Source organism: Canis lupus, chromosome X (genome assembly GCF_048164855.1).
Source record: "Canis lupus baileyi chromosome X, mCanLup2.hap1, whole genome shotgun sequence".
NCBI classification, from domain to species: Eukaryota; Metazoa; Chordata; class Mammalia; order Carnivora; family Canidae; genus Canis; species Canis lupus.
The window spans coordinates 12,544,446-12,566,325 of NC_132876.1; the positions used below are offsets into that span (position 1 = coordinate 12,544,446).

Consider the following 21,880-nt stretch of genomic DNA (forward strand, 5'->3'; position numbering starts at 1 on the left):
AATGTACTTAATGTACCTCTAGCTTCATATACCCTCCTGCAAAACACAGCCGCACGGAATTAAGGGATGGCACTGTTTACCTACTCAAATGATTAAAGAAATCCAAGTTGGTAGATTTAATATGATTAATTGATTATGACCTTTAATGTGATTAATTTCATTTCCGGGATAGCACGCCAGTGACCATTTCAAGGCCGGTACGACCAAGATGAGAATTCAGGAGTCTGAAGTTCTTATTTGTTATTTCAGCATTTCTACCTACTTTTAACACTTTGCATCCAAGTGGTGCTTTGATCTTAGACATGCTTATTCACTTCTCCATTCTCTTTCGCTCTGCCTTATGCCACTGCCATGAATTTCATCCTGAGTGGTAGAGTCCTTGCCCAAAACCGTGCTTCTTTGCAGCACCTGCCCCACCAGGCAGCCAGATTCTCATGCCATCCTCTACAGCTCACAGCACGGCCTGCCCTTCCATGATCCAGGAAGGACATCATGCCCGCCTGCCATACACCCACACACTCAGAGCAAGCTCACGCATACACACGCGCCTGGGATTTGTGCATCTCAAATCTCAGAAACTCCTTGGGCTAGCTCTCGTGGATGCTACTCAGATGCTGCCTTGGCAGGGCAGCCTCACTGTGCAGGAATCCCTGCCTTCCCCACACGGCATGTGCTCACTTGGTTTGCTGGTGGGGAATAGATCTCATCCACTCGCCTTCCACTTCCCTCTCCCCCAGAAAGTTCACTCCCAGATCTAATCACAGTCCAGATTCTCTTTCTGGACCTTAACTATAGCTGGGGATCATCCCAGTATCCGGCTCAAGACACCATAAAAGCAACCATCTGGAATCACTGTGAGGACAACCACCACCTTTCATTCATCACCGTATCCTTAACTCCTCTCAGTATACCTGGACCACTGAAAATTTCACTGATTGAGATTTGGTCTTCCTGGATCCTTTACCCAGCTTACAGCTCTAGCTCACCACTTTCCCACATCTACCCCCCAGTCTCGGCCTCAACCTCCTTTGCTAAACCATATCCACCCATCCCTACCCTCCAGAAACAACTTTCCTATGCCAGAGAAATCATTTCTGTCCTATACTTCTTCCTGTTTACCAAGTAAGCTTTCTACCTGACTTTATGTCAGATCTTGATGAGTAAATGAGCTCTTACCATGCTCTCATTTCCAGTCTCCCTGAACCTGTTCCATTCCTCTTCACTCCTGACATTTTCCTACTAAAGCCAAACTCACAGCAAGACACCTGCTTCCCAGATGACTTTCAATTCCAGGCCTGGGAGTAACAGTCCATGTTTACTGAGTGCTCACCATGTAGTAGGAACAGTTGTAAATACGTCATGGGTGCGATCTCAACAAACCCATGCCTCTGAGGTGACCGGTAGGATGACCAGTATCTCATTTAATCGACAGTGAGGTTTACCGGCACAAATAAAAGAATAACCGGCCTCAGAAGATCTTATGCAATAGGGAAGTTTATTACCTAAACTGGAGATGTTAAGGTAGGGCTGGCTCCAGCTATGGTACAATGAGTACATTTGGGCAGATAGAGATGAGAACTCTGAATCCCTCACATCTTCCTAAATGTTCCCGTGGCAGAGGCAGCTTCCACAAAACCCACAACCGAATTTATCTGATTTCACATTTCAAAGAGTTCTTCTCAGCACCCCCACCCCACTCCCTGAATGCCTCGGAGCCCTCCAGGCCCACAAAGAGGTCTCAGCATAGCCCAGATAGCAGTACAAGGTCTAGTTCAGGAGACAGTCAGTCTCCAATTTCCATAGGCAGGAATCTGGGACATATGTATGGGTGGGGATTCTAAGACAGTGCACCCGGGGTGCTGAAATGTTAAGATCACGCTCTATTTAGTATGGGTTCACTCACACAGGATCCAGGGCTTAATGTCAGTTCAAGCACCTGAAAGGGGCATTAAAACAATATGCTACGTAGTTAACTGAAGTCTGAACTCAACAGCGCCCCGCGGGCAACAAGACTTAAGGGACAGAATTTCTCTGGCAGTGTTGAGTAAGGAATCCAAAGGCTCAAGAAGATAATAACATTGTATGTGTCCAGATTTATGCCTGTTGTCCTAGTCTAATTATTAACAGTGTCCCCCTTTAACTCTCAAGTGTCCCAGTTTGGGATGGTGTGCCACCTGCTCAGCCACCCCTTACCCATGCCACCCTGGAGGCCCCAGAGGACACTCACTCCTTTTGCCAGGGCTTTAAGAAATGCCTTGGTGAGGAGAGTACCAGAATTCCTAGAAAACCCTGTGGTAGTTGTCCTCTGTAGCCTAGAGATGACAGTGGCGAATACTGGGACTGAACTAAGTTCCCTGACCTCAGGGGGCATAACGGGAGTCAGAGTGAGATTGGAAGAGGCCAATGATAGCACTTAACCATTAAAAGACACTCCTTTCTTTATTTTTGTAGTGCTTGATATTTATTGAAAAGAACGTAAATGCTTTTTTCCAGGTGGTATTGAGGAGCTGGGCTGAGTGCCTGTTTTTGTTTGTTTGTTTTGTTTTTAGTATTTCTGTCCAAATGCACACATCTGTTGGGACTGCTGCAGTTTGGAAAGAAAAAGGACAGCTGTGCAAAACTGGTGCATAGGAGAAAAGAAATGTCAACAATTTGGCTGCCAGGCGCACTAGGCCCCTGCAGCAATCTGGTGGGGAAGGGGAGGACCCTGGGAGTAGGCAGGGAACTAACCAGGTTGAAAGACTGGCCCCTTCAGGGGCTGGTGAGCTGTCCAAATCAATGTCCAAGGACATAGAGCCAACTCAGGCATCTTCTAGGTTGGTCCTTATTTTCAAAGGCTGTGTTCTGTCGCTGGAATGTGGTGGACGGTGGTGAAGTGGCAGCGTAGGTCTCTGGGCAGATGGAGGCCTTGCAGTCGGCAGGGCAGGGCAGGGCTGTGCGTGGTCTGACCAGTTTGTAACAGGGGCCTGCCCTATAGCTGGGGCTCAGGACACAGTCCAAATCAGCAGGGGAGGGCCCCGGGGCTGGCCAGAGTGGGTGGCGGCGCGCTTCCGAGCGAGGCCCCAGCAGCAGGTAACCGGAACAAAGGCAAGCACTACAGGGGGATGACGGAGAGAACCGGAGAGCTGGGGGTAGGGAAGGGGATCGGAGGGCGGAAGGGCGCTGGGCGGCTCCGGGCCGGGCAGGAGAGGCGGGGGAGAGGATGGCGGCGTGCAGGGCCCTCCCCCCTGGGCCCGAGGGTCTCCCGGCCTAGTAATCATCTTCCTCGTCGTCGTCGTCGTCGTCTTCTTCGTCGTCATCCCAGCCAAAACACTGTTTCATCTCATCGAGGAAGGCCCGGTAATCACCTAGGATGGGGCTATCCATCTCAATGTAGGGCACCACCCACTCCTCGGCTTCCCCGGTGAGCAGGCTGATTAGGAATGCCACCTTCATGGCGTCGTTGCAGAATCGGTTCTCGTTGACGAGCATGTAAGACGCCGTCTGCACGATAAACTCGGGGAGCCGGGAGCTCTCGCCGCTAAACGTTTCGGGGAAGGGCACCGGGCAGCTCGGCGGACGTACCTGGCGCAGCAGGGTGGCCCTCTCGCACACCAGCAGCCGCAGCTGTTCCATGAGCTGGCTGTTCTCGATGCTCAGGGCGCGGTGCCGCATCAGGAGCGCGTGCAGCAGCAGCACCAGCTCGTCCACCATGGCGAACGGCTTGCAAGCGCAGGGCTGGGCTCGGCTCAGGTGCGCACGGAGGCCTCGCAGGAAGTGCGTGTCCGCCGAGGCGCACGGTGGCCAGGGGCGGAGGGCGGTGCGCGCTGGGGTCCGGCTGCTGCGCAAGCTCCGCCCGCACAGCCACTCGGGCGGCCGGCGCGCCGGCGCGGCCCGGGTCGGGGGGCGTGGTCAGGGCGCTGCCGGCGCCGCGAGGGGGCGGGGCCGGGGCGGGGCCGGCGGGCCGGGGGCGGGGCCGGGGGCTCGGTCCAAGGGAGGGGGCGGGCGGGAGCCGGGGGCCCGCGGCCGGAGTTCCCGAGGCCGGCGCCCGGGAAGGGCAGGCTCCCGCGCTAGAGCCCCGGATGTGCGCCCCGGGACCGCCAAAAGCCAGCTCAGAGAGGGCCAACCTGCTCAACTTTAAAGGATCGGTCACGCTCGGACTCAGCCGACTCACACAGTGCGGGGCTCCTTGGTGGGTCTGTGGCTACGAGATTCCACCTGCGCGTTTCGGTGACACACGTCCTCGCTTATTGAAATCCCACTCACCCAGGGAACTGCTGGCACTGCGGCCTGCCCCGCGGGAGCCACGCATCCTTTCGGAGTTGCGAAAGACCCTTCCTTGGGGCTCCTCTTTGAAAACAAAACAATATCTAAATGGGGTTTTTTTTTCTTTAGTTGGGAAACAATATTGTATACCTACATCCTTTTTTAAAAAGTATTTTTTTCTAAACAGTCAAGTATAAAAACTTCTGCAAAAGCACCACTGGAGAACGATTTGCAGGCTCTCGCCTCTCTTTGACCCTCTGTTTCATGTCCTGTTAATGCCCCTTGGCCCTCGGTCGCATGTTGTTTGTTGCTTAACAATGAACACTTGTGTTTTTAAATGCTTTGGGCTTTCTACTTTGAACTGGATTATTTAAATCGTTGAGTCCAGGACCCTAGAGCTGAAATTTTGTTGGCTCTGCTTTTAAAATATATCCCCAGATCAGTCACTTCTCCCACTATACCACCCTGATCCAGCCTTCCTTATCCCACCCAGACTGCTGCAACTGCTTAGCTTTCACTCTTCTCTTCCTACAGTACACACAGGAGTCCCTCCTGATCCACGGTTTTGCTCTCCGGTGCTTTCAGTCACCCGTGCCAAGGGTGGTTTGATCCGGAATCAGCTGACCCTCCTTCTGACCTGGCACCAGAAGATCAACCAGTAGCCTGGCGTCGGATCACTACGCATTCTATCATCTCACATCATCACAAGAAGGGTGAGTACAGGACAGTAAGATACTTTAAGAGATATTTTGAAACTTGCATAATAGTTATGTGTTACAAACATTCTATTTTATCACATGAGCTAGTAATGTCTTAGTGTGCCTAACTTATTTAAATTGTATCAAGTACGTATAGGAAAAAATATAGTCTATATATAATTCAAGACTATCCTCAGTTTCAGGCATCTGCTGGGGATCTTGGAACAGATTCCCCTGTGGATATGGCCAGGGAACGAGTGACTCATGTCTCAGGGCAGTGGCTCATATTTCTCAGTGCCCACTCTCTCCAGAGAGTAGGCACAGGAATCCTTTTGAACAAAAGTGAGAACTTTTTACTCGCCTGCTCAAAATCATCCCAACAGTTTTCCACTCTCACTTGAAATAAAAATAAAATAAAAATAAAAATAAAAGCAAAGTCTTGGCTGTGGCCTGCAAAGCCCTGCCTCATCTCCTGTGCCTATTCCCATTTCCTGTTCTGCTCTAATCACAGTATTCTTCTTGCTTATTCTCCCCACATTATCAAGTAGCTCTGGCCTCAGGATGTTTGCATTTTCTGTCTTCTCTGCCTTGCAAGGCACTCTCCCCAGTTAGCTGCCCGACTCCTTCTCCCACTGTTTGAGAGAAGACTTTCCTGACCACCTCATCTATCAGAGCACCCCACTCTCTACCAGTAATCTCTAATCCCTAACCCTGCCTCATTTCCCTACATAGTATTTATCATACTAGCAGCCAACATATCTTATAGCACTTTGATCATCAGTCAGCCTCCACTTTAGAATGTCTTTGTGACCAAAGACTTTGCTGTGTTAGCTGCTCTATCCTGAATGCCTAGAAAACTGGCCCAGAGTGGAAGATCCGGAAATGTTCGGTGGGTGAAAGAATCTCAGGGTGCAGATATCGAGATGAAAAATAGAAGTGGTGGCTGCACAAAGTGTTCAAAATACTCTTCAAATCATCCAAAATGTTCAATCTCTGATCATGAAACAGTGAAATGATGACTGGCATAATAAAAATGGCAAAATAATTTTTTAAATACCCTATTTAATATTTTTACAGTAGAATGGGCATCCGTGGAGGTGAGAGGCTGTGGGGAGAGAAACAGGGCAAGGTAGGAAGAGGGGGACATCATACTACTGAGAGAATAGACAGAGAAGAGAGCATGTAGGAGGGACTATGAGCCTTGGACTCTCCTGTGATAGGAGCTCCCCTACTAGATCAGAAGCCGCTGGGGGCCAAGCAGAGACCCTCTCTCAGTCATCTTTTCATCTTCAGCATCTCAGAGTATATAGTCAGCAATCCTATCAGTGTTCAGTGGATGGAATGAAGGGACAGGAAATATCAGAGACAGTTTCTAGCCATTTTACACATTCATGGCTTGGAGTGGAGGGTGGACCTGCAGGGCAGCAGTGAGTGTCCAGTTCCACTTTCCATGTCCAGACCCTAATGACAAGAAGAGATGCCCAGGGTTCTATTCCCAGTAGCAAACATTCTGTGGCAGGCACTGGGTCTAGTGATTGATATGAGCTGCCTCAGTGACCCTTGAACAACGACCATACGCAAGGAAAAGCACTCTAGGGAGGCTGAGACCCAGGAGAGCAGCACATTGGTGGCACAGTACCACAGTCTCAGCTGCTCTCTGACACGTATGCCCTTCCACTGAATGAGTGTTAAACACTGGACTTCTGGGAATGAGGCACGTCTGGTGGGGACCCAGAGATAATTAGGTTCGTGCTGCCCCAGTCCTCTTCCTCATAACCCTGTGATGGAGGGACTCTAGAAGAAAAACAGAGGAGGCAACCATGAATAGCACATCTGACGGGGCTCTGAGTTCCTTGAAAACAAGAAATGCCCTGACCAGAAGTGATCACAGAGCTGAACAGTGACTTGGGGAAGTGTTTCTCAACTTGGAGGGAGGGAGGAGAGACAGGTGGTTCATCAGTGACCTAGGGGGAAGCACCTGGGAAGAGGTGAGTAGTATAAATAACCAAAATGTATAGACTCATAATGTTCATGATGCTCTCCTGCCAATGCTAAGGCCTGCTAGCACTTCCTTCTCCATTCACCTTGCTTAGGGCCCCATGTCATTCTCTTTACTCCCTTTCTCCTCTCAAGTGACCCTTGAATGTACCTTTTCAACTGTGTGGACATGCTGGGGGCAGAGCAAAGTACCTTACTGTGTGCCTTATCTCAGGCTCAGAAACGTAATCAGGACAGCTCTGGCTCAGAACATCCTGAAGAGGTTCAGACCCCAGTATTTAGCAGGAGCATCGGCCCAAGGGCAAGGGAGTGAGCTCTGGTGCTTATCTCTTCCACCACCTTCCAAGCTTTAAACCCTGCCCTGGTATAAACCAGCAGCCAGACTTGTAAAATTCCCTTGGTTCTTCACCCTCCAGAGGGATTGTGCACAGATTGGGTAAACCAGCTTAGCACTTGACTATGCAGCCAGGTGCAGAAAGAAGTTTTGGAGGGGATATTTGCTTGAGGGTCAGTTTGGTGCCACTAAGATCCAGGCTTCTGCCCATAGACCTCTCCCCTCCTTTGTCTTAACCAGGTGTACCTTGGGCTATTTTTTACAGTAAGCACATCAAAATGGCTATGAGAGAGGAGTGAGGAGGTTTAGCTTCACCCTCTCCAGCTTACAAAACGTCCTAAAACATTTTTATGTGTTTATTTAAATACTAAAGTAATTCATTCTTATGGTTAAAAGAAATTTGATATTACTGGTTTGTTAAAATAAAAAGGAAACTTTAGTAGTACCTCTCCTTCTCTCTACAAAATCTCACTTGAAAATTCAAAATTCTGGGCAGCCCAGGTGACTCAGCAGTTTAGCGCCGCCTTCAGCCCAGGGTGTGATCCTGGAGACCCGGGATCGAGTCCCACGTCAGGCTCCCTGCGTGGAGCCTGCTTCTCCCTCTGTCCCTCTGCCTGTGTCTCTACCTCTCTCTCTCTCTATCTCTATCTCTCTCTCTCTCTCTCGAATAAACCAAATCTTAAAAAAAAAAAGAAAATTCAAAATTCAGTCTGTTTCGTTCCAGATAGATAAAAGGGCTTCACAGAATCAAAATACACGTTGTTCTGGCAACAAATGTGTCAAACATATCACCTTGAGTTCTCAAGATACATGTCAGGAGACCCAGATACGATACACAGATCTGTCTTCTTCATGATCGCGTAATACCCCACCTGAATTTCTTAGGCACACTCCCACCTCAGAACTAAAGATACCCAACTTTGTTCAGTTTCTCAGACAATGCACAATGCAGGAGAATGATAGTGCCAAATACACTGACGGTCTGAAACACACAGAACCGGAAGCTCAGATATCAATAACTGAATGATTCCTGTAAGTTAATGTTTTATTACTGAGTAATTTGTATTATTTGTGCATATATTTCCATTTTGCCATAATCTAGATTCTGTTTCCTTCAGTATATTGCACGAGATTTTTGTTCTCCTTTTTTCTCATTCCTAATTATTTTGATATAATCAGGCACCTTGAACATACAAAAACTCATACACTTGGCTTGTTCCTGGCACTGTCATACATTTTAAAAAGTATCTGGCATCATGATAAATCTGTTGTCAGATATATCGGAGCGCATCCTGTCAATTTGTGTTTACTTGTTTTATTTTATTTTTTTTATAAATTTATTTTGTATTGGTGTTCAATTTGCCAACATATAGAATAACAACCAGTGCTCATCCCGTCAAGTACCCATCACCCAGTCACCCCCACCCCCCACCCACCTCCCCTTCCACCACCCCTAGTTCATTTCCCAGAGTTAGGGGTCTTTCAGGTTCTGTTTCCCTTTCTAATATTTCCCACTCATTTTTTTCTCCTTTCCCCTTTATTCCCTTTCACTATTTTTTATATTCCCCAAATGAATGAGACCATATAATGTTTGTCCTTCTCTGATTTTAAGTGTAGAATAGGCCTCTCTTTCAAATTGGCTGCTTACTTCATTAAGATTAAATTTTTCAGAGGAAGAATAGGTGTGGTGAACTGAAGATGACCACAGATTCTTTGCCACTTAGCCTATCAAGGAGGAAAAACAATTTCCTTTGCCTCTTTCATCTGGGCTGACCTTGCGACTTGATTTGACAAATTAATGTGATGGAAGTGACTTATAACTTATGAGGCAAGGCCTTACGGACCTGAAGATTTTGCCTTTGGCCACTTGGAATGTTCCCTCCTTGGAGCCAGCCACCATATAAGAAGTCTAAGTACCCTGAGAACACCATGCTGTGAGGAAGCCCAAGCTAGCCCCGTGGGGGAAGAGAGGCCACGTGGAGAAGCAGCAGGGCTGCAGACAAACAGGTCAGTTAGCCCAGCAGAGCCAGCACCACAGTGCAGCTGAGTGAACGACTCCAGCTGCCTGCCTAGAGAGCCAAAGCACTCTCATGAATTCTAAAACCACATGAATTACCAATTGACAGAATCATGAACAGACAAAATGGCAGCTGCTTTAAACCACAGAGGTTTGGGATAGTTTGTTCCATGGCAGGGGAGATGGAAACATGGAGACACTCAGGATATGCTGAAGATAAAAGCATGAACTGTGTATCAAAAGAACCGATAGGATATTCTGAATCTATAGTCCTGTTCTCTTTTCTTAGATTCTGTATATGTCTACTTGGTATTAATTAATTACAGGGCCAAACTAGCTGCCAGAGTTGTTTACATCTGCCCTGAGGTCCAAGTCCTTACCTTGAAACCATCTCCTTTCATGCAGTCCCACACACCAAGCCAGTATCGCCACTGTCCTGAATCAACCCAGAGCCAGGGACTAGACAATTAGAGACAGCCCCTGTGCCCCCAAATCCACTAGAATTATTTAAGCTAGCTAATTCTAAACTTGAACCTGCCTCATCCAGCCTTTCTTGGGAGAACTCTAGTAAGGGCTCTGGCCTGTGTCTTCCCCTTAACTCCTCTCTGCCTCCTGGCTAAAACCTTATGTGTCCCCACATGGCCCTGCATAGCATGGTATGCCCCCTCTTCTTTGGAAATATAAGTCATAAAAATCTTATTTCAGTGGCATTGGCCTCTCCATCATCTCCATAGATTAAAATCCTGTGTGTACAACTGAGAGACGTCCAAAATAATCCTCCCTAGTGGGAAACTCTAAGGAGACTGCATGTGATATATGTGTCATTGTGTGAGTGGCTGTATCCAGGTGGACATATGCATGTTGCTGCCCTCTTCTACCAATGATGCTACTTGTAATGAGAACTGGCAGGGTCACAGCATGGCAAAAATAAAATCAAAACTGACCGTGTTTTATCTAAGGGATATACATGCTACATAAAAGGAGTGAAGCGCATTTCAGGGCAGCAGCAGAAAAAGAAAAGAATTTTTGAAATTTGGGTTCAAATCGTCATATTCTTGTTTACTATGTGACTTGAGCAAGTCAATTCTTCTGAGCCTGGGTCTCCTTTTTAATAAATTTGTACAATAATAAGATCTAAATCATAAGATTGCAGTGAAGATCATGATAAAATGTAAAAGTATTTGGCAAATTGCGAAGTGCTATATACAGATTGCATATTATTTTTCACTGCAGACTTGTAATTTATTATCTTGCAATGACTATATTACCTGCATTTTAAATTGAATGTGTAGTTACTTTACCTCTCTTATTTTATCCAAGTATCTATAAATTTAATGATAAAATTTAAATTAAAATGTTTATTCTTGAATAAGAAGTAGTTGGAAGAATAAAAAGGGGTTTCCTGTTGATCTTGCTTTCTCTTAGTTCAAAACATGCTGTTCTCATAATAATGAGACAGACAAGCTTTTTTTAGGGAAAGAAGTAAACATGATAACATTCTGAGGGCTACCTTGTAACATCTCAGTTTTCTCTCTCAATCTTGGGAGAATTCATGCTACATTTGGATTGTGGATATATAATGTCCTCTCAGAGTAAAGAGACAACTGTACTATCAGAATCCCTCCTTCATCACTGTGCTACCATGGTGGCCCTCCTGGGAGAGGCCAGCAGTCCTAGGGCCATCTGAGAGAGGGAAACAGGATTTCTCTCAGCTCTAGGAGCATCTATGGTTGGCCCTTAGCTGAGTTCCAGCACCCTACCCTCTCAGGGTCCCTAAGCTTTCCTGCTCTCCTCCTTCAGCCTCCTTGGCTTCTCTTGTCCACTCAGTGCCTAGTTCTCTCAATATGGAAAATGGACTCATTGAGTAAAAATCCTCCCTAGGTAAGAGGAGGTGTGTGCTGTATAAGAGTAATCCCATGTCTTTCTCAAATCTCAGACTGGCTCCCACAAGTATCCCAGTGTTTGTGCAAAATGGGGATGGAATCACAGAAGTTCCGAGTTGGAGGGAACAGTGCTAGTTGCTCATTCTAAGTGCTATTTTGTTGTTAAATGAGAGAAGGATCTACAGAGTGACCTGCTCATGAAAGCCAGTCAGTCACAGATGAGGAAATGAAGTTCTAGAAGAGATAAGAAAAACATAATGTGAGGAGAAGGGGTGGGGCAGAATGAGAAGAAGAGAGAGAATGTTAAGCAGGCTCCATGCCCAATGCAGAGCCCAATGCAGGGCTCCATCTCACAACCCTGAGATCATGACCTGAGCTGAAATCAAGAGTCAGATGCTTAACCAACTGAGCCACCCAGGTGTCCCCATAAGACATTATCTTTAGAGGTAGCATGGAATTGTAAAAAGAAAGCTGGACTAGGGGTGAGAATACCCGGTCCAGGTTTTACATCTGACATGCCCTATCATAGATAAACCATTGAGCAACTCTGAAACTCTATTTCCTTATTTGTAACAAGTAAATAAAAATGCCCCCTTGTGAACTTGGTGTGAGTCTCAAATGAGAAAATGAATATAAAAGTAAGTTTTAAAGTGGCAAATGTTTTTCTTACATTCTTCTATTTTATTTAAATTCAATTAATTAACATATTATTGGTTTCAGAGGTAGAGTTCATTACCATTACATCACGTGTCCTCCTTAATGCCCATCACCCAGATACCCCACCCCCCCCACACCTCCTCTCCAACAACCCTGAGTTTGTTTCCTAGAATTAAGAGTCTCATGGTTTGTCTCCCTCTCTGATCTCATCTTATTTTATTTTTCCTTCCCTTCCCCTGTGATCCTTTGTTTTGTTTCTTTAATTCCACATATGAGTGAAATCATATGATAATTGTCATTTTCTAATTGAATTATTTCATTTAGCCTAATATCCTCTAGCTCCATCCACATCATTGTAAATGGTAAGATTTAATTTTTTGATGGCTGAGTAATATTCCATTGTATATATACACACATCTTCTTTATCCATCCATCTGTTGATAAGCATCTGGGCTCTTTCCATAGTTTGGCTGTTGTTGTGGACATTGCTGCTATAAACATTAGGATGCAGGTGCCCCTTCAAATCACTGTTTATATGCTTTGGGTAAATACCTAGTAGTGCAATTGCTGGGTCATAGGGTAGTTCTATTTTTAACTTCTTGAGGAACCTCTGTACTGTTTTCCAGAGGGGCTGTACCAGTTTGCATTCCCATCAGCCGTGTAAGGGGATTCCCTTTTCTCTGCATTCTCACCAAAACTTGTTGTCTCCTGAGTTGTTAATGTTAGCCATTCTGACCAGTGTGAGGTAGAGTCTCATTGTGGTTTTGATTTCTATTTCCCTGATGCTGAGTGATATGGAGCATTTTTTCATGTGTCTGTTGGCCATTTGTAGTTCTTCTTTGGAGAAATGTCTGTTCATGTCTTCTGCCCATTTCTTGATGGATTATTTGTTTTTTGGGTGTTGAGTTTGATAAGTTCTTTACAGATCTTGGTCCTACCTTAATTCTTAATTTGCATTGTTTTAAAATTTGTTTTGAAATTATTTCAAATGTATAAAAGACTGGTAAGATTTTTATAAATTCCTACGTATGCTTCTCTCAGGTGAACCAGTCATTAACATTTTACCCTATTTGGCTTATCTTTCTCTCATAGTCAGTGTGTGTGTGTGAGAAAGATAATTGTTTTCCCTAAACCATTTGAAACTTGAAAACATGAAGACTCACTTTTACTTACTATTACAGCATGTGTTTGCTATAAACAAATACACTGTCCTACAAAACCACAGTCTATCAAAATCTAGGAGATTAAGATTGATATAATGCTACTTTTTAAGTCCACTGACCTCATTAAGATTTTCTCCAGTTGTCACCAAAAGGAAAGTTTTAGGTCTAGCATCCAATCCTGGATCATATATTACATTTAGTTGCCATGTCTCTTCAGTCTTCTTCAGTCTGGAGCAGTTCTTCAGTCTTTCTGTGATATGACCTTGATAGTTTTGAAGAATGCAGGCTTTTTAGTAGCTTTACAAAGTGTCCCTCAATTGCTAGTATTTCTCCATTATTAGATTTATTTTATGCACTTTTGGCAGGAATATCACAGAAGTGTCACTGTGTTGTTCTTAGTGCATCATATCAGAAAGCACAGGATGTCCTTTTGTTCTGTCACGGGTGATAGTAATTTTATCAGTTGGTTAGAGTTTCTGCCAGATTTCCCCACTCCAAAGTTAAGATAATTACTTTGTACTACAAAGAAATATGAGTTTACATTCTACTTTAAAAGAGAATTTCCATCTTCTTTTATTCATATGTTTATTTTTATCAGGAGAGGCCCTTGAATTCTTATTTTATACAATAGATTATAATCCATTACTATCTTTATTCATGCTGATGAGCTCAATTTTCCCAGATTTGAAGTGGGAACCCTTTTAATCTGGCCCCTCTGTCCCTTTAACATGTTTACTTTTTTTTTCTTTAAGCACTTTCTTTTTTCTGGGACTATAAGATATTCCTGGCTCATCTTGTACTTTTCCTGCCCCAGCTCTGGGATCAGCCATTCTCGGGGAACCCTCATTTCCTTTAGTAGAGAATGGTTTTCAAAAATAAAGATATCAGAACTAGGAATGCAAATTGATATTATAGATTTTTCCTTATAGAATAACTATATAGCCATATAGGAAAGAAAGATGACCTTCAAATCTTACTTCATTTCATATATAACCATTAACTTGAGATAGACTTAAAGTAAACCAAAACCTATGAATGAAGCTTCTATCCATAAAAGAAAAAACTTATAAATTGGATTCATAAAAATGGAAAAGATATTGCTCATCAAAAGATGCTCTTAAGAAAATGATAAGTGTTAGAACTTAAAAGACTATCAATTTAAAATTGACTGCTATATACGTCAGGTGTTCTATATGAACATCATAGTAACCACAAACTAAAAGCCTATGACAGATACATAAAAAAAGAGAAATGAATCCAAACAAAGCACTAAGAGAAGTCATCAAATCGAAAGGAAAGAGAGTAAGAGAAGAAGAAATAAACAGAAAAAGTACAAAAATAACCAGAAAACATGGAACAAAAGGGCACCTTTTCTGATGATACCAGTATGAAACTAAAAATCAATTACAAGAAAAAAAAAACTGGAAAAAAAACACAAACATGTGGAGGCTAAAAAACATGGTATTAAACAACCAATGTGTCAATTAAACATCAAAGAGGAAATCATAAAATACCTTGAGACAGGGATCCCTGGATGGCGCAGCGGTTTGGCGCCTGCCTTTGGCCCAGGGCGCGATCCTGGAGACCCGGGATCGAATCCCACGTCGGGCTCCCAGTGCATGGAGCCTGCTTCTCCCTCTGCCTGTGTCTCTGCCTCTCTCTCTCTCTGTGACTATCACAAATAAATAAATAAATACCTTAAAAAAAATTAAAAAAAAAATACCTTGAGACAAATGAAAATGGAAACACAATGGTCCAAAATCAGTGGGACACAGCAAAAGCAGTGAAGTTTAAAGAGGGAAGTTTATAGTGATACAGGCCTGCCCCAAGAAACAAGAAAAATCTCATAAACAGTCTACTCTTTATACCTAAAGGAACTAGAAAACAAGCAAACAACACCTAAAGTCAGTAGAAGGAGAGAAACAATAAAGATTAGAGTAGAAATAAGTAAAATAGAGACTTTAAAATGGGAAAAAAATAATGAATCCAAGAGCTGGTTCTTTGAAAAGATGAACAAAATTGATAGAACTCTAACCAGACTCATCAGTTAAAAAAAAAAAAAAAAGATAGGCACCAAATAAATCAGAAATGAAAAAGGAGAAATTACAAACGACACCACAGAAATATAAAAGATTGTAAGAAACTACTATGAACAATTATATGCCAGCAAATAGAAGAAATGGATAAATTCCTGGAAACATATAAACTACCAAAACTGAAACTGGAAGAAAGAGAACACTTGAGCAGACCATTACCAGCAAAGAAATTGAATTAGTAATCCAAAAACTCCTAACAAACAAAAGCCCAGAAGACAACTTCACAGGTGAATTCTACCAAACATTTAAAGAGTTAATACCTATTCTTTTCAAACTATCCCAAAAATTGAAGAGGAAGGAATACTTTCAGATTCATTCTATGAGGCCAGCATTATCTTGATACCCAAACCAAAGACACTAGAAAAATTACAGACCAATATCCATGAAGAATATGGATGCAGAAATCCTCCACAGAATATCAGCTAACTGAATTCAATAATACATTAATATAATCATGCACCACAATCAAATGGGATTTATTTCAAGGATACAAGGATGGTTCAATATCCACAATCATATGAAACCCCACATTAACAATATGAGGGATAAAAATAATATGATCATCTCAATAGATACAGAGAAAGCATTTGAAAATATTTGACATCCATTCATGATAAAAATTCTTAACAAAGTGGGTATACACTCTGGAAAACTGTGTGGAGGTTCCTCAAACAGTTAAAAATATACCTGCCCTACGACCCAGCAATTGCACTGCTGGGGATTTACCCCAAAGATACAGATGCAGTGAAACGCCGGGACACCTGCACCCCGATGTTTATAGCAGCAATGGCCACGATAGCCAAACTGTGGAAGGAGCCTCGGTGTCCAACGAAAGATGAATGGATAAAGAAGATGTGGTTTATGTATACAATGGAATATTACTCAGCTATTAGAAATGACAAATACCCACCATTTGCTTCAACGTGGATGGAACTGGAGGGTATTATGCTGAGTGAAGTAAGCCAGTCGGAGAAGGACAAACATTATATGTTCTCATTCCTTTGGGGAATATAAATAATAGTGTAAGGGAATATAAGGGAAGGGGGAAGAAATGTGTGGGAAATATCAGAAAGGGAGACAGAACGTAAAGACTGCTAACTCTGGGAAACGAACTAGGGGTGTTGGAAGGGGAGGAGGGCGGGGGGTGGGAGTGAATGGGTGATGGGCACTGGGGGTTATTCTGTATGTTAGTAAATTGAACACCAATAAAAAAAAATAAAAAAATAAAAAAATAAAAAAAAAAACAAAGTGGGTATAGAGGGAACATACTTCAACATAATAAATGATACCTATATAACAAAACCACAGCTAACATCATAGTCATTGGTGAAAACTTGAAAACTTTATTTCTAAGCTCAAGAACAAGACAAGGATGCCCACTCTCCACTTTTTTTTTCAACATAGAAGTCCTAATGATAGCAATCAGACAAGAATAAGAAATAAATGGCATCCAATTTGGTAAGGAAGAACGAAACTGTCACTATTTGCAAATGACATAATCAATATAGAAAACTGAAGACTCCACACAAAAAAAACTTTAGAATAAATGAATTCAGTAAAGTTGCAGGATACAAAATTAATATACAGAAATGTGTTGCATTTCTATATACAAATATCGAACAATCAGAAAGTGAATTAAGAAAATAATCCCATTTATAGTTACATAAAAAATAAAATCCCCAGGAGTAAATTTAACCAAGCAGGTCAAAGACCTACATCATGAAAACTATAAAGACAGTAAGAAAGAAATTGAAAATGACACAAATAAATGAGAAGACTTACCATGCTCATGGATTAGAATATTGTTAAATATCCATGCCACTCAAAGCAAATCTACAGATTTAATGCAATCCCCTATCAAAATACCAATGACATTTTTTTACAGAACTTGAAAAAATAATCCTAAAATTTGTGTGGAACCACAGAAGCCTCCAAATTGCCAAAGTAATCTGGAAAAGGAAAAGAGCAGGAAGTATCACACTTCCATTTCTAACTATGCTACAAAGCTATAGTAATCAAAACAGTTTGGTACTGGCACAAAAACAGACATATAGGTTAATGGGACAAAATAGAGAGCCCAGAAATCAACTCATGCTTATATAATCAATCTACAAGAAAGGAGGCAACAATATACAATCAAGAAAAGACAATCTTTTCAATAAATTGTGTTGAGAAAACAGGACAACTACATGCAAAAGAATGAAACTGGACCAAAAAAATAAACTCAAAATGGATTAAAGACTTAAATTTAGACCTGAAATCATAAAATTCCTAGAAGAAAACATGGGCAGTAAACTGTTGGACATTGGTCTTAGAATGCATATGTATTTCTAAATCTGTCTCCTCAGGCAAAGGCAACAAAAGCAAAAATAAATGATTAGGCTCCTTCAAACTAAAAAGCTTTTATAGGGATCCCTGGGTGGTGCAGCGGTTTGGCGCCTGCCTTTGGCCCAGGGCGTGATCCTGGAGACCCGGGATCAAGTCCCACATCGGGCTCCCGGTGCATGGAGCCTGCTTCTCCCTCTGCCTGTGTCTCTGCCTCTCTCTCTCTCTGTGACTATCATAAATAAATAAAAATTTAAAAAAAATTAAAAAAAAATAAAAAGCTTTTATATAGCAAAGGAAACCATCAACAAAACAAAAGGTAACGTACTGTACTGACTGGGAGAACAGATTTGCAAATGATATATCTGGTTAATATACAAAGTATATAAAGAACTTATACAACTCAACACCAAAAAAAAAAAAAATCTAATTTAAAACAGGCGGAGGACCTACATAGAATTTTTTTTCAAAGAAGACTTACAGATGGCCAATAGACATGTGAAAAGATGCTCAACATCATCAGGGAAATGCAAATCAAAATGACAGTGACATAAGAAAATATAAATTAATGAGTTAGTAAAAAACAACAAAAAACATATAATACATGGCACCTGTCAGAATGGCATTATTGAAAAGACAAGAAATAAGTGTTGGTGAGGATGTGAAGAAAGGGAACCTTTGTGTACTTCTGGTGGGAATGTAAGTTAGTAAATGGAACATAGTATGGTATGCATTTTTTAACAAAAAATTAAAAATAGATATACCATACAATCCAGCCATTCCACTTCTGAATATTTACCCAAAGAAAATTAAAACACTAATTTGAAAAGATCTATCTACCCCTGTGTTCCTTGTAGCATTATTTGTAATATCCAATATATGAAAGCAACCTATGTGCCCACGAGTAGATGAAAGGATAAAAATGTAATATCACACCCCCACACACACCCACACACAAACATACACAGTGGAATATTAGTACTCAGCCATAAAAAAAGAAATCTTACCTTGTTATTGCAACAACATGGATGGACCTAAAGAGTATTATGCTAAGTGGTCAGACAGAGGTAGTCAGACAGAGAAAGACAAATGCCATATGATTTCACCTATGTGTGGAATCTGAAAAACAAAACAAAAACAGGCCCATAAATACAGAGAAAACCTGGTGATTGCCAGAGGGGAGGAGGGTAAAGAGATGGGCAAAGTAGATGAAAGGAATTAAGAGATACAAACTTCCATTTATAAAATAAATAATTCATAAGCATGTAAAGTACAGCATAGGGAATATAGTCAATAATATAATAACTTTGTATGATGACCGATGGTAACTAGACTTACTGTGGTGATTATTTCATAATGTGTATACATATTGAGTCACTAGGTTGCATACCTGAAATTAACATACTATTGCATGTCAACTGTACTTCAATAAAAAAAAATGTAGATTTTACAAAGGTTGTTTTAATTGGAAGCCATTAAAAATAAATTTTAAATCATCAGAAAAAATGAATAGGCAAGCCACCGAACATATATATATATACACACACACACAAGCACACACATACATATACACAGCAAGGACTAATATATATACTAAGTAAATATATTTTAGAATATATAAATAGGACATATGTATCAGGAATATATAAGTACATAAATAATTCCTAAAAATCAAGAATAAAAAGATGAACAACCCTTAGGAGACACTTTGGCAGTTTCTTATAAAGCCAAACATATTCTTACCATATGATCCAGCAATTGCATTGCTTAATATTTACTGAAATGGATTGTAAATTTATGTGCAAACAAAAATCTGCACATGAATGTTTATAGCAGTTTTATTCATAATTGCCAAAATGTGGAAGCAACCAAGATGTCCTTCAATAGGTGAGTGGATAAATAAACTGTGGTACATCCAGACAATGGAATATTATTCAATAAAAAGAAATGAGCTATCAAATCATGAAAAGACATGTAGAACTTTAAATGAATATTGCTAATAAAAGAAGCCAATCTGAAAACACTGAATACTACATGATTCCAACTATGTGACATTCTGGAAAAGGCAAGACTATGGAAACAGCAAAAGGTAAGTGGTTGCCAGGGGTGGGGTGGGGGTAGGAATGAATAGGCTGATCACAGATTTTTAGGAAGTGGAACTATTCTTTATGATGAAATAATAATGGATACATGTCGTTACACATTTTTCAATACCTATAGGATGTATAACAAAGTGAACACTAATATAATCTGTAGACTTTAATAATAATATATCACTATTGGCTCATCAGTTGGCTCATCAGTTGTAACAAATATGCAAGAGGTTAATAATAGGAGGAACTTGTGAGGTGATAATTGAGTGAAAATATGAAACTCTCTACTTTCCACTCAATTTTTTGTGAACCTAAAACCACTAAAAAAAATAAAGTTTATTTACTAAAAGCAAAAGGCAAACAACTCAATTTTTTTTAAATGGGCAAGAATCTTGAATAAACTAATTTGCAAAAGAAGACATAGGAATGGCTAATAGGTATATTAAAAGGTGCTTACCATCATTAGTATAAGAAAAATAGAGTAAGATACTATTTTGTACTTATTAGAATATCTTTTTTGAAAAGAATAAAAATGTACAATTCTTATACACTGACAGTAAGAATGGAAAATGGTACAGCCAGTCTTTAGAACTGTACTGTTTGGTAATTCCTTATACAATTAAATATATATCTGTTCCTAAAATAAAAATATATGTTCACAAAATATTTCTACTAGAATACTCATAAAGCAATGGAAACAACCCAAATGTCTATCAACAGAAGAATGGGTAAAACAAATTGTGGCATATCCCTATAATCAATACTGTTCAGCAAAGTACTAAAACACACAACACAAAGATGATCCCCAAAGCATTATGTTGAATGAAAGAAGCCAGCCATACTTGTGTGGTTCAATTTATATAGAATTCAAAAACAGACACAACTGCACTGTGGTGATAGAAATCAGAACAAGGGATCCCTGGGTGGCGCAGCGCTTTGGCGCCTGCCTTTGGCCCAGGGCGCGATCCTGGAGACCCGGGATCGAATCCCACATCGGGCTCCCGGTGCATGGAGCCTGCTTCTCCCTCTGCCTATATCTCTGCCTCTCTCTCTCTCTCTGTGACTATCATAAATAAATAAAAAAAAAAATTTAAAAAAAATTAAAAAAAAAAAAAAAAGAAATCAGAACAAAAGTTGCTTGGGGCTGGATGTGCAGGGGGACTGACTGCAAAGAGACACAACGGAAATTTTGAGAGTGATTAAAGAGTTCAAATACTTTAACTGTGGTGGTTATTATATGGTTCTATAGAATTGTTAAAGCGCATCCACTGAACACTCGAAATCTCTGCCTCCTAACTTATATAAATATATATAAATTTAGGGGGAAAACACTGGCGTGTTATCTTCAAATATCTTAAAAGAAAAGCTGACATAAGAATTCTAAGCATAACCAATCTGACATTCAAATATAAAGACACAGTGTTTTTAGCACTTGGGAAAAACTAATGGAACATATTTCCCGTGAGTCATTTTTGAAGATACTGCTAAAATTCAAAATTTAGCTATATTTTTATGAGGGTCCATTCAGGAAAACAAAGGATGGTCTCTTTTTGTACTATTTGTATATGCACAAATTTCACTTACCATGTGTTGTGAGCTGAATTGGCACCCCCACACACAACCTCCACCAAACTCATATGCTGCAGTCCTGAGCCCATATCTCAGAATATGACCTTATTTGGAGATAAGGAATTTAGAGGAGAAATTAAGTTAAAATGAGATCATTAGGGTAGACCTTAATCCAATATGACTGGAAAATTTGGTTGCAGACGTAGAGGGAAGTTGATGTGAAAACATGGAGAAGATGGCTGTCTACAAGCCATAGAGAGAAGTCTGGAACAGATCATTTTCTCAAGGGTCTCATAAGGAGCCAACCATGTTAACACCTTGATCTTGGACTTCTATCCTCCAGAACTGTGAAAACATAAATTTCTATTATTTAAGCTACAAATCTATGGTAATTTGTTATGGAAGCCCCAAAAAACGAATTGACTATGATTTAGTTAATTAACACCACTGCTCAAAGAATGATTCAGATGTCAGTTACCATAGTATATCAATTGAATAATTGCATAAAGTACAGACTTTGCTGTTAACTCTTCAGTCCACATATGACTATATAAATAATAAGTATGCATCATGATGAATGACCAATCACTTCACTTCTTGCACAGTCTGTCAGTGAATAGTCACTATATGCTTGGTATTCAGTTCAGACAGAAGCATATTTTCCTTCCATTGATTGTGTTGCATACTTTCCTTCCATTGATAAAGCTATGTGACATTTTATAAAAATGGGTAATATAAAAATGGAATTGACCAATAAATGAAAAGTATATCAAAGAAAAAATATCACCAAGCATGAAATGGA

The 21,880-nt window shown here is 41.2% G+C and overlaps 1 protein-coding gene and 1 long non-coding RNA gene across 18 annotated transcripts in view; one reads left to right on the forward strand and one right to left on the reverse strand.

Annotated features, from left to right (window-relative positions):
- Positions 1 to 2,420: 2,420 nt before the first annotated feature.
- On the reverse strand, positions 2,421 to 3,860 carry LDOC1 (LDOC1 regulator of NFKB signaling). Its single transcript, XM_072818154.1, has one exon. It carries the CDS (start codon positions 3,691 to 3,693, stop codon positions 3,250 to 3,252), a length of 444 nt encoding a protein of 147 aa, XP_072674255.1. The 5' UTR covers positions 3,694 to 3,860; the 3' UTR covers positions 2,421 to 3,249.
- Positions 3,861 to 3,972: 112 nt separating this feature from the next.
- The window catches only part of LOC140628694 (uncharacterized), a 262,851-nt gene continuing 244,943 nt past the window's right edge, over positions 3,973 to 21,880 (forward strand). For all 17 annotated transcript variants that reach the window (XR_012026708.1, XR_012026705.1, XR_012026714.1 and 14 more), the window contains exons 1-2: positions 3,973 to 4,171; positions 4,780 to 4,958. This is a non-coding gene — a long non-coding RNA (uncharacterized lncRNA). The remainder of the gene's footprint in view (positions 4,172 to 4,779; positions 4,959 to 21,880) is intronic.

Bases quoted from the DNA above. Each gene is read 5' to 3' on its own strand.
- LDOC1 (XM_072818154.1), bottom strand. From the start codon at position 3,693: ATGGTGGACGAGCTGGTGCTGCTGCTGCACGCGCTCCTGATGCGGCAC.